This window comes from Chiloscyllium plagiosum, unplaced genomic scaffold (assembly GCF_037043375.1).
Source record: "Chiloscyllium plagiosum isolate Xiang-an unplaced genomic scaffold, Cpla_swu_hap1 HiC_scaffold_19, whole genome shotgun sequence".
NCBI lineage: Eukaryota > Metazoa > Chordata > Chondrichthyes > Orectolobiformes > Hemiscylliidae > Chiloscyllium > Chiloscyllium plagiosum.
In genome coordinates this window covers 12,506,968-12,520,789 of record NW_028270157.1, presented here as the reverse complement: position 1 = coordinate 12,520,789, position 13,822 = coordinate 12,506,968, and the positions used below count along the sequence as shown (strand labels likewise).

At 42.5% G+C, this 13,822-nt stretch overlaps 1 protein-coding gene across 3 annotated transcripts in view; it reads right to left on the bottom strand.

Moving 5' to 3' along the window:
* The window catches only part of mon2 (MON2 homolog, regulator of endosome-to-Golgi trafficking), a 132,411-nt gene that overhangs the window by 102,113 nt on the left and 16,476 nt on the right, over positions 1-13,822 (bottom strand). For all 3 annotated transcript variants that reach the window (XM_087997020.1, XM_087997021.1, XM_087997022.1), the window contains exons 2-3: positions 7,935-7,998; positions 6,301-6,428 (exon numbers count right to left, since the gene is read on the bottom strand). In XM_087997020.1, coding sequence (XP_087853146.1) covers positions 6,301-6,428; positions 7,935-7,998 — 192 coding nt within the window. The remainder of the gene's footprint in view (positions 1-6,300; positions 6,429-7,934; positions 7,999-13,822) is intronic.

Here is a 13,822-nt window from a genome sequence, read left to right as displayed (position 1 = left end):
AAATATTCATTCATTCTACCATCAGTGGACAATGGCAGCAGTGTGCACCATAACAAGGTACGATGCAACTTGCCAAGCCTCTTCTGACATTTTTGATACCAGGGAACTCTGCAGCCTAGAAGATCAGAAGTGCACACAAACACCACACCTGACAGTTTCCCTCAAAGCCGCATGCCATTCTGACTTATACTGTTCCTTCACTATCATTCAAAATCTCAAATTTACCTCCCTAATAACATTGTATTGCATTAGCAGACATGCTCAAGATGATGACTCACCATCACCTTCTCAAGGTTAATTTGGGATAGGTAAGAAATGCCAGGTTTTCCAGTGATGTTTACATCCCATCAAAGTAGCAAAGAAAACAAATAGATCCAGTCACAAGCACACTTGAACATACTGTCAAGCCAGGGACCTGACAGTTGTATTACTTCAGGGTAAATTCGAGCAGCATTACTTAATGTGTTTTGGGAACATATATTTCTGAGTACAGTTATGGATTTCCTTCAGTATTACAAGCAAGCTGAGAGAAAACATGTGGAACTATGGGTGTGGCAATCAAGTATTCAAGTGTGGGAAAGACACATTTGGCTAGTGGTCAGTCCTGGGGTTTGGAATAACAGCCTGAGTTAATTAGGGCTTGAGACTGGGGAGATATTTTGTCAATAAAATGAAAGTAAGCTGAGGACTGGAGCATACAGAGAATCTAAATAAAATCTGCAGCTTGTAAAATCACGCGGGACAGAGTAAATACAGCAAAGCTGTTCCACTCATAAAAGAAATAGAAAAAGATGACACATATTCAATGTGAAGTGCAAATGAAGCAAGGGTAAATTTTTTTTCACATAGCGAGTAGCTAGGATATGGAGTGCACTAACCAGAAACCTGGTGGAGGCAGGTTCAACTGAGGCATTCAGAATGGCATTGGATTTTGTTTTGGCTAGAAATGGTACACAGGGATATGGGGAAAGAGCCAGGCTAGATAACAGAGCCAGTCGAGGCATGGTGGTCCAAATGGCCTCCTTCTACACCATAATTATCCTGTGATAAGTAAATAAAGAAAGGAACATGTTCATATGGCTCTTCAGGCTTGTTCTGCCATTCAACCAGTTTGTGGCTGATCTTCAGCCTGAACTCCACATTTTTTGATGCACATAATTCATACCAAATGTTATCAATTTCTACTTTACATACAGTCAACAGCAGAGAAAGAAAAACATTAGCACTTATATAGCGCCTGACATAACAATGGCTTTTTCCAAGTGTTTTATGAACAATTAAGTAATTTCGAAATCAGGTCACTGTTTTAAAATAGGACATGCAGCAGCCAGTACATGCACAGCAAATTTCCATAGACAGCAATATGACAATGACTAGATAATCTGTTTCTGTGACGTTGGTTGTGGGATAAATATTGAATGGGATACAAGGAATAACTCCTCTGTTCTTCTTCAGAAATGTACATTCACCTGAGCAGGCAAAGACCACCCTGACTTCAGGGACCAGCATGGCCAAAGAGAAAGAGGTCTGAAAATATTTTGCCCAAAGGAAGCAATTATAGCACTCTTTATGATTTGTAGTCAATATAGATGCTTTGAGGTCACTACAAATGGATGGAATTATTTGACTTTCTTTCAGGATGTGACAAAGTTAATTGATGGGGGAAGGGCTGTAGATTCATATACATGGAATTTAGTAAGGCGTTTGATAAGGTTCCCCATAGTAGGCTGACAGAGAAGATGAAGTTGCATGGGGTCTAGGGTGTTCTAGCTAGATGGATAGAGAACTGCCTGGGCAACAAGAGACAGAGAATACCAGTGGAAGGGTGTTTCTCAAAATGGAGACCTGCAACCCCAGTGGTGTTCCATAGGGATCTGTGCTGGGACCACTGTTGTTTGTGATATATATATATATATATATATATATATATAAATGCAGGAAGGTATCAGTTGCCTGATTAGCAAGTTTGCAGATGACACCAAGATTGGTGGAGTAGCAGATAGTGAAGGGGACTATCAGAGAATCCAGCAGAATATAATAGATTGGAGAGATGGACAGAGAAATGGCAGATGGAGTTCAATCCAAGCAAATGCAAGGTGATGCATTTTGGAAGATCCAGTTAAAGAGTGAACTATACAGTAATTGGAAAAGTCTTGGGAAAATTGATGTACAGAGAGATCTGGGTATTCAGGTCCATTGTTCCCTGAAGGTGGCAGTGCAGGTCAGCAAAGTGGTCAAGGCAGCAAACGGCATGCTGTCCTTCACTGGACAGAGTTGGCAGGTCATGTTGCAGCTGTATATGATTTTGGTTTGGCTGCATTTAAATAATGCATACAGTTCTGGTCGCCATCATTACCAAAAGGATCTGGATGCTTTGGAAAGGGTGCAGAGGAGGCTCACCAGGATGTTGACTGGTATGGAGGGTGCGAGCTATGAAGAGAGGTTGAATAGATTAGGATTATTTTCATTAGAAGGTCAGAGGTTAAGGGGGGAACCCGATTGAAGTCTACAAAATCATGAGAGGTATAGACTGTGGATAGCAAGAAGCTTTTTCCGCAGAGTGGGGGACTCAATTACTAGGCATCATGAGTTCAAAGTGAGGGGGGAAAGGTTTAGAGGAGATACGCGTGGAAAGTTCTTTACACAGAGGGTGGTGGGGGCCTGGTACACGTTGCCAGCGAAGGTGGTAGAGGTGGGAACGGTAGCGTCATTTAAGATGTATCTAGACAGATACATGAATGGGCAGGGAGTAAAGGGATACATATCTTTAGAAAAAGGTGGCAGGTTAGATAGAGGATCTGGATCTGCACAGACTTGGAAGGCTGAAGGGCCTGTTCCTGTGCTGTGATTTTCTTTGTTCTTTGACTTCAAGTGGATGAAAACATTAGTTTTCACTTTGTTTATCTCCCATTACTGCCAAGATTATGAATCAATGCACTTGCATTGAATCACTTAAGAGAAAAAATAATCAGCATTTCAACCTATGTACACACTATAAAGGACAGGACAAAAAGCTTCATGTCAGAACAGAAATCAGCAAAACCATTGTAAATATTGGAATGTTTGGTCTTGGCAAATACCAACCATGTTCAACGCAAGAGTAACTGGGTAGACTGCTCTAAACATGATTTGGAGATGCCGGTGTTGGACTGGGGTGTACAAAGTTAAAAATCATACAACACCAGGTTATAGTCCAACAGGTTTAATTGGAAGCACGCTAGCTTTCGGAGCGATGCTCTTTCATCAGGTGATAGTGGAGGGCTCGATCGTAACACAGAATTTATAGCAAAAATTTGCAGTGTGATGTACCTGAAATTATACATTGAAAAATTGATTGTCTGTTGAGCCTTTCATCTGTTAGAATACAGTGATAGTTTCACTTCTTTCATGTGTAAATCACAAAACCTTTTTTTTTAAAAGTTGCATTCTCGGTTAGCTGTTAACAATGGTGATAGCTAGACAATATGTTGAAGGTGTTAGCCCCCTGGGTTCTCTGTCTATGACCTGATTTGGAGATGTCGGTGTTGGACTGGGGTGTACAAAGTTAAAAATCACACAACACCAGGTTATAGTCCAACAGGTTTAATTGGAATCATACTAGCTTTCGGTGCGACGCTCCTTCATCAGGTGAGTGTGGAGGGCTCGATCGTAACACAGAATTTATAACAAAAATTTGCAGTGTGATGTAACTGAAATTATACATTGAAAAACTGATTGTCTGTTAAGCCTTTCATCTGTCAGAATACAGTGATCGTTTCACTTCTTTCATGTGTAAATCACAAAACCCTTTTTTTAAAGTTGCATTCTCGGGTTAGCTGTTAACAATAGTGATAGCTAGACAGATGATGTGTCCAGGCTCACCAGAATCAGGAAGAATAGTGCCAGCAACAAAAGTGATGTCACACAGAAGCTGTCATCTGATTGGCTGGTAAGGGACCTCCATCAGGGACTAGCCTTCTGAAAGGAGGGTCGTAATTTAGTGATCCTCCGAGAATAACATTTTTGAACAATAAATAAAATCTTATTAACTATATTAGAAATGGCCATGTAGGCAATGTATTGTTCTTGCATGATGTGGGAGCTGGTGGATCTCACTGCAAGACATAGTGAGCACATCTGCAGTTTGAGGAACATCAGCTCAAAGCTCATGAGCTGCAATCTAAGCTTCAGACAAGATGGCACATCTAGGAGGGGGAAGAGTTACCTTAACACTGTTCTAGGCAGTAATATACTGAGGCTTAAGTATTCCAAATGTGGTCACTGGTCAGGGACAGGAGGATGTGACAACAAGGGATCCTGAATGTAGCACTGAAGGAGACTCTTGACCTTGTCCAACAGGAATGAAGTATTTGCTTCTTATATGGATGCGGCAAGAGTCTGCAGAAACTGATCACTGCACAGTGGAAACCATTCAAGCTGGGGCAGCACAAAGAAAAGTGATAGTGCTAGGGCATTCTACAATTACAGGGAGAGATAGCAGCATCCTTTGTGAGTAAGACTGAGAGTACCGCAAGAGTGATGCCTAATGTGCCAAGGCGAGGAATATCTTGAGTCAGCTTGAAAGGATATTGGAGAGGAAGGAAGATCCAGCTCCAACAACACAGGCAAGAGTAAGCAAGAGGTTCTGTTTGGGGAATATCAGGAATTAGCGACAAAAATAAAAAATAGGACCTTGAAGGCTGTAATGTCTGGATTACCTGAGCCATGAACAGATTAGCAAAGATATAACAAGTTTAAGGAAGTAAACATGTAGCCAAAAGAGTGGTAGGGGAAAGAGAGATTCCGTTTCATGTGACACTGGCATTAGTATTCGAAAAGGAGTGAACTGTACAATTGGGGCAGCCCCACATGAACTGAACTGGAATTAGGATACTAGCAGAAAGGCTAAACTGGGTGATCACAAGGACTTCAAAGTAATGAAAATGGGGAGAGCTTAATGGAGGTAATTGAAGCTTCTCAAACAAGAACTAGGACAGAGAATATGGAAAGGGCCAAGAATCTAACCAGACACAGCAGACAGGGGAATAACGGTGTCACTGAGGGTGGCCAATGCAGGACTGAGGTTGTTGTGCCTAAATGTGCACAGTATATGAAAAAAGATAAATGAGCTTGTAGCACAGATTGAAATTGGTGGATATGATGTTGTGGACATCACAGCGATGTGGTTGCAAGGGGATCAGGACTGAGAACTAAAAAAACCCAACAATCGGCAGATGGGTAGAGGGGATCGAATGGCATTGCTGGTAAGAAATTAAATCAATAGCAAGAAATGATATTGGGTTGGAAGATATAAAGTTTATGTGGGTAGAGCTGAATAACAGCAACAAACAATGAGACAATGACGGGAGTTATGCACAGTGACCCGAGCAGTAGTCAGAACAAGGGGCAGAGTGTAAATGAGGGGATATAAAAGGGGTGAAAGAAAGGCACAATTTTAATAAGCATGGGGGACTGCAATATGCAGGTGGACTGGAAAAGGCAGCTGGGATCCCAAGGAAATTAATTCATGGAATGTCTATCAGATGGTTTTTTGGAGCAGAACCCATGAAGGTACAAGCAATTCTGGATTTGGTTATGTGTAATGACACAGAGGATTTTAAGGTGAAAGAACACAGTGTGGCGTTCATATCGGGTGACTTGAAACAACTGACATGAAAAATTAAACAGCTGTTATCTCTACAAGTCAGAAACCAAGAGATGACCTGACAGAGGTCTTAATTATGAAAAGAGGTGATGGGATATACATGAAAAAACATGTTTTCACTAATCTAGTGCTCAAAATTATTTCAAAATAATTATTAATAAATCTAATGAAAACTTCAACAGAAACCTCTTTATTCAGAGTGTTAAGAATGTGGAATTTTAATACCAGATGGAATGTTTGAGGCAAACAGTACAGATGCATTTGAAGGGAAAGCTGATAAATTTGTAAGAGAAAAAGGAATGGAAAGCAATGCTGATATGATGAGATGAAGAAAGGTGGGAGGAGGATAATCGGGAGCATAACACAGACCTTTTGGGCTGACCTCCCCATACCTATGCTGTATACTCTATGTAATTTGTCAATTTGGATTCCAATCCAAATTGAGACATTACACACAATGTACAACATAGGTATGGCCAGTTCAGCCCAAAAGGTCTATGCTTTAGATTTCTGATCAGCTAACCAAAGGGAAGTTCAGTACCTCTCACTGCATGCTACATAAAGAGGTGCCTGAAAAATTACAAAACTGCCTCTAGCCACTAAATGCATCAATGAACCAATAATATCCATTGTCAGATCAAATGTTTTCTGCATACCTCAGAAACCACTTCATGCGACATGAGCCTCTGAATTGCTGACAAGCATAATTGAGCAATCTTGGGTTCCTTGGTTCCACATCCCATTAGCAATGGCTGGACAACTTCAGAGCTGTTTTCTTTCAAGGCTAGTAAAAGAATCAAAGGAAGAGTGTCATTTAAGAGATTGTAGTTATGAAGCATTTAAAAAGATCTAATTTAGACAGCCTATCCAGATTAGACTCTGCATCAAATGTGTGACAATGTAAACTTCACAACTTCCATGGATTGAAAGAATCACCAATAATTCTTTCTGGAATAAATTGTTTCCTGAGTTGAAAGGGACAAGGAGAAAATGTTACAAAGGAATTAAATGTAACATGCTAATTAACCATCTCTGGGAAAGAGGAGTCTAAGTAATATAAACAAGCTGTTTCCTGGAAGACAGAAGGTAACACTGCTTGATAATCTGCTGCTTCATAACAACTGGGCAATTAAGACTGCCTGCAGAAGGAACGTCCTGAATTTAAGGAGTTAATTGTAGGACAGGCCGTTTCAAATAGACAGCTAACACCAATTGTAACAAGGAACAGGGAAGTTATTTCTGATAAGAATGCAAGGTTTTGTTTCCGAACCCAACACCAGAACAAATCAGAACTTTGAAGAATAACAGTACACAAGGATTGAACACTTCCAGAGTTAGATAATGTTGGTTGGAATAGTAACTAAATCCCACCATTACTCAGGTAATAGCCAGGTTGGATTCAGAGACTTAACTTGCTTATTTGAGGGATTTTATTTTGGCTGCTACATGCAATAAAGTTTAAATTATTGCTTCAGTTGTCTTTGTCTGTGAGATTTCTTTTAATGTGAATCCGAATTAAAGGTAATTTGTGGTGATTTACCCATGACAAATGTTTACATGTACTTAGATATACTTCAATGGAAACCCTTAAAATAAGCAGGAACATATTTTCTTTATGGCTTCTCAGAAATTTAATTAAGCATATACTGTACTGATATACTTGTATGTTGAATGTTCAGGAGCTAAGGTTTGTGCATTTCTGCTTCAATATGTCCATATATAGTCCTCTCTGATATCCCATTTCTATTAATAAGAATCAAGTTCATACAATTTATTTGTTTAAAATACAGTGCAGATCAGGTAATGAGTGAACAAATGTGCAGGTTCATGACTTGTTCATAAGCAGTTACTTGTATTTTAAAGCTCACAAACATGTGCAAGATTGGCAAATATTCAGTTGCTAAAATCACACAACTTTATTAGGATTATCCTTCATTAGGCTGACGGAAAGACAGGACATTATTCCAGGCAAGCAATGGAAAGAGACCAGACTGTTTACCTTGGTTAACTTTGTGCAGGCCTTTTGATTATATTTGTTACTTTACAACATGCTCCCAAGTGTGCTGTTGGAACCAACCCTGCAAAGTCAAAGAGATATTTGACTGTCCCAGGTTGGATAAATTAGCCATTCCCGTAGTGGGGAAGTGGGCAAATTAGGATATTCTAATGACCTCAGTGCCCTGAGCTGCAAAAAGGAAAAATTAGCCACAGATATTATAGGCAGCCACGGCTATATTATTTTAGTAATAATGCTTTGCTAAAGGCCAGATTTATGAAAATTCACACTTACCAGCTAAAATATCTGTGTTTCGAGCAGCAATCGTTTTAACTTTCACAATTCCTGATTCAGCAGCCTAGTAAAATCAAACAACAAATATTAGAATAGGTAGCTATTAGTGAAATAATTTCAGATGACCTGTGTGTACAATACTGTAATATATACTGTAACAGTTTTGATCATTATCCTATCAAGGGCTTTAGTGGTACTTAACAGCCCTGACATTTCAGGGGTTTGGAAGGTCAATGTTGGTGTGGAGAGGGGAGGAGATTCTGGCTCCTCCAAGGTTCCAACCGACTGAAAAAATCAAAGTACTTTATATCATGGATATCTGTCAATCCTTAATACCAAGGATTGCACAGTACCACACAATTAGAGAAGAGGTCTTCATCTTTTCTTTACCGTGGACCATCAGTAAATAAAATTGCTGTCTTTTTCAGGCGAGACATTAAAAACATCCTATTGCACTATTTCAAAGAATAGGAGGGAAGTTCACTCTGGTTTCCTTGCCAATATTTATCCCCTTAACCAATATAATTTAAAGCAAAGTAGCTAGTCATTATCACATTACTATCAGTAGGATTTGGCTGCATGCAAATTGGCTGACATGTTTCTTACAATGTTTACTAAATGCAAAGCATTTTTCACAGGCTGTGAAGCACTTCTGGACATCCTGTGTTGTGGAAAAAGGATAATCATACATAGCATGTTTCTAATTCCAAACAAATGTTGTTAAGTACAGATTTGTGATCATTTAAAGATTATAGCACTGTTCAATAATAGGTTTTCTATTGTTTATTTCTTCATGGCAGTGGGTGTTGCTGGCAAGGTCAGCTTTTATTGCCTATCTCTAACTGCCCTTGAGCTAAGTGGCTCGCTCATTCATCATTAGACAGGGCTGATCCCCATTTGCTGGTCCTGGTAGAATGGGACATACACTGGCCCATGAGGTTATGGATTGTGGTTGAATGCAATTCTGCTGTTGCTGATAAATCATAGTGTTTCGCAGGTGCATAGTGTTAGTTATTGGATCAGTTAAAAATCTCTCTGATTTAGTACAGCAGGATGGAGGGTATCCTCAGTAAGACAGATCTTCATCTCCACCATGGTGATGGTACAGTATGAAGTGGTCACTCATGGACCAATACTGTCATGGACAGATGCACTTATGGTAGGCAGAATAAATACATTTTTCCTCTTGTCAGTTCCCTCACTGCTAGAGGCCAAGTCTAACAAGATTTTCCTTTTGGACTCAATCAGCTTTATCAGTAGTAGTGCTACTGAGCCACTCTTGGTGATGGGCATTAAGGTGTATTCTGTGCCCTTGACATCCTCAGTGCTTCCTCTGAATGGTATTCAATAATTGATTCATCAGCAGAGGGGAAGGCACTGTGTGTTAATCAGTGGGAGATTTCCTTGCGCTATGTTGGATCTGATGTCAGGAGACTTTGAGAGGCCTGGAGTCAATGTTGAGGACTCCATTCAAACTGTATACCACAGTGCCACGTCAATAGATGATGATGCAGTTGGTAAAGGGGACTTTTCAGGATATGTGCTGTCATTTCTGATATCTTGGCCAATATCAGGTGGTACATCCTGTTTAATTCTTTACCTAACTTTATAGTAGCTGGATACAAATGAGGTGTTCAGTAGATTTCAAAGTGCCTTTTAAGTGTCAGACATAGGCTTGATTAGATGAACATGGTAAACTTTTCTTTAATGAAGGACATCAGTGAACTAGATAAATTTTACATCAACAGAGTGTTTTCATGTTAGTCTTCAATTACAGTTTTACAAATTAAATTCAGATTCCACAAATGCTGTGGTGGAATTTGAATCCACATCTCCAAAGTATTAGCATGAGTTATGAGTCCAGTACAAAGTACCACAATGCTGCCACTTCCTTAAATCTGTTTTATTTGTTGAAGGAATCTAGTGGCTTTAGATCACAATTATTTTCTATTCTGGTATCTTTTGTTGGCGAGTTTTGAGAAGATTTGTAGCTCAGGTTGAGGTTTTGGATGTAGGTTTGCTCGCTGAGCTGCAAGGTTCAGTTCCAGACGTTTTGTTACCCTTCTATGTAACATCTTTAGTGAGCCTCAGGCGAAGCAATGCTGAAAATTCCTGCTTTCTATTTACATGTTTGGGTTTCTTTGGGTTGGTGACATCATTTCCTCTGATGATGTTATTCCCTGTGGTGAAGTCACTTCCGGTTCCTTTTCTTAGGGGGTGGTAGGTAGATGGGGTCTAACTCAGTGTGTTTGTTTAAATGCCATGCTTCTAGGAAATCTCGTGCATGTCTTTGTTTGGTTTGTCCTAGGATGGATGCATTGTCCCAGTCGAAGTGGTGTCCTTCCTCATCTGTATGTAGGATACTAGTGAGAGAGGGTCATGTCTTTTTGTGGCTAGTTGGTGTTCATGTATTCTGGTGGCTAGTTTTCTGCCTGTTTGTCACAGTCCTTGCACGGTATTTTGTTAACGATATTAGTTTTGCTCGTTGTCTGCATAGGGTCTTTCAAGTTCATTAGCTGCTGTTTTAGTGTGTTGGTGGGTTTGTGTGCTACCATGATGCCAAGAGGTCTGAGTAGTCTGGTAGTCATTTCCGAAACGTCTTTGATGTAGGGGAGAGTGGCTAAGGTTTCTGGACATGTTGTGTCTGCTTGTTTGGGTTTATTGCTGAGAAATCAGCAGGCTGTGTTCATTGGGTACCCATTCTTTTTGAATGCACGGTATAGATGATTGTTCTCTGCTCTGTGCAGTTCCTCTGTGCTGCAGTGTGTATTGGCTCATTGAAATAATCTTCTAATGCAGTTTCGTTTGTGGGTGATGGGATGATTGCTTCTGTAGTTCAATATTTGGTCCATATATGTTGTTTTCCTGTAGACGCTGGTTTGAAGTTCCCCATTGGCTGTTTGCTCTACTGTGACATCTACGAATGGGTGTTATTGAGACTGTAGGGGGTGTTCATCCCACTGTCCTAGTCAATACTTATCCCACATGCAAGATCACAAAAACATATGGTCAATTGTCTCACTGCTCTTTGAGAGTGAGAGAGAGAGAGAGAGAGAGAAAAAATTCAGAATGGATAAAATTTCTTTTAAATAAACTTCTGAATCATGGAACGTAACCACTGATCAACTTATTCTTTGTACCATCATCAACAATCAAGTTAAGTAGTCATGATCTAGAATGTTAAAAATCAAACTATAACCTGGTGTCATGTGATTATTAAAGTCCACCCAGTCCAACACCGGCTCCTCAACATCATGATTTAGAATGGCAGAGCAGACTGGGGTGCCTGCCTCTGGCTCCCTGTTCCTAAGCATAGGGAAAGTCCAAACTGATTGCATTTTTTTTTCTTTTCTTCCCCCAAACTACCACCTAAGTGTGGTAGTGATTTTTTTTTCCCCAGCACCCATGGTGTGTGTGTGTGCAGGTGTGAGACACAGTGAAAGACACAAAGTGCACAAATCTTTATTCAAGTTCCACCACCAGGAAGATAGGAAAACACCCAGGTGGCCAGTGACAAACACTGCCCTTCACATCAAAGGACAGTGCTGTGTGATCAAAACAGTGAAGGGGAGGGTAGGGACTAAACCAAAATAGAGTTGGAGGGAGAAATGATGCACTCCACTCCCTGCAGCGCCCACCTCTCCCTGAACAACCCCAGGGTGTTGGTGGACACTGCGTGCTCCAAGGACACCTGGGCCCTAATGTAACCGCGGAAGAGGGGCAGGCAGTCGGCCCGAACGACCCCCTCCACGGCACGCTGCCTGGACCTATTGATGGCCAGTTTGACCAGGCCCAGGAGCAGACTCACGAGGAGGTCTTCAGACCCGCCCTCCTTCCTCCGTACCGGGTGCCCAAAGATCAGGAGCGTGGGACTGAAGTGCAACCAAAAGCAGAGGAGGAGGTTTTTCAGGAAATCAAAAAGGGAGTGCAAATGCCCACACCCAATATATACATGGTCCACGGACTCCACAGCGCCACAGAACAAGCAGTTGGGCTGGGAGTCCGTGAACCACCGCAATCTGCGTGCAGTACCCTCCACCCCAGATCCCCGAGAGAAAGGGGGAGGACTCCCACGTAGAGAGCCCTCCACTGGGGATCCAGACCACCCGGTGGCAAATGGGCACGCCAAGACTTGTCCGGGCGGTGGATGAGGGAGAAGAGGTGGACGGTGTGCAGCAGCAGTCTATACAGGGCCCTCCTTTTTAGGTCTTTGAAAGAAACAAAATTAAAATTCCGGAGGTGGCTCAGGTTGTGGGGCACAGGCTCCCGCGGGAAGTACGGGACCTTGGGGCCAATGTGAAATTCCGTCCGGGCTGGGTGAGCGCGGACGGGATCCCACCGCACACCTGAGCGTCCTCAACTGGTGCACTATGTCGGGTCCGAGCACCGCCGTTTTAAGGCATCGGATGGTGGTGGCCACGTACTGGACGTCTACCGCTGCCCTGCTACTGATTGCATTTTATTTTATTTTTTTTCTTTTTTCTTTTTTTATTCTTTTTTTATTTTGTGTGTGTGCAGGTGTGAGACACAGTGAAAGACACAAAGTGCACCAATCTTTATTCAATTTCCACCACCAGGAAGATAGGAAAACACCCGGGTGGCCAGTGACAAGCACTGCCCTTCACATCAAGGGACAGTGCTGTGTGATCAAAACAGTGAAGGGGAGGGTAGGGACTAAATCAAAATAGAATTGGAGGGAGAAATGATGCACTCCACTCCCTGCGGCGCCCACCTCTCCCTGAACAACTCCAGGGTGTTGGTCGACACCGCGTGCTCCTTCTCCAAGGACACCCGGGCTCTAACATAACCGCGGAAGAGGGGCAGGCAGTCGGCCCTAACGACCCCCTCCACGGCCCGCTGCCTGGACCTGTTGATGGCCAGTTTGGCCAGGCCCAGGAGCAGACCCACGAGGAGGTCTTCAGACCTGCCCTCCTTCCTCCGTACCGGGTGCCCAAAGATCAGGAGCGTGGGACTGAAGTGCAGCCAGAAACAGAGGAGAAGGTTTTTAAGGGAATCAAAAAGGGAGTGCAAACGCCCACACCCAATATATACATGGTCCACGGACTCCACAGCGCCACAGAACAAGCAGTTGGGCTGGGAGTCCGTGAACCACCGCAATCTGCGATTGCAGGGGACTGCTGCGTGCAGCACCCTCCACCCCAGATCCCCGAGAGAAAGGGGGAGGACTCCCGCGTAGAGAGCCCTCCACTGGGGATCCCCACCGCCCGGTGGCAAATGGGCACGCCAAGGCGTGTGCGGACGGTGGATGAGGGAGAAGAGGTGGACGGTGTGCAGCAGCAGTCTGTACAGGGTTCTTCTTTTTATTTCCTTAAACAAAACAAAGTTAAAATTTCGGAGGCGGCTCAGGTTGTGGGGCACAGGCTCCCGCGGGAAGTACGGGACCTTGGGGCCAATGTGAAATTCCGTCCGGGCTGGGTGAGCGCGGACGGGATCCCACCGCACACCTGAGCGTCCTCCAACTGGTGCACTATGTCGGGTCCGAGCACCGCCGTTTTAAGGCGTCGGATGGTGGTAGCCACGTACCGGACGTCTACCGCTGCCCTGCTACTGATTGCATTTTATTCTGTGACAAATTCCTGAGTTCCACAAGTTCTTTAAAATGAGTCAATTGGAGAAAGATGTTAAGCACTCCCCTCCACCCATCGTTGCAATTTTTAGCATCAAAACCAGCAGCTGGTGGGAATCTCATTTTCTAATTTCTAAAACAAACATGCAAATGCAGAACAAAGACGCTGTGAATGCGAGCATAGTTAACAGACTGTAGTAGATTTAAAATAAAACACATTTTCATGAAGGGGTAGGATTACAACAGCCGGTTTGTATACTATACACACTAACATTCTGCTCTAACAAACCTTGCACTTTTA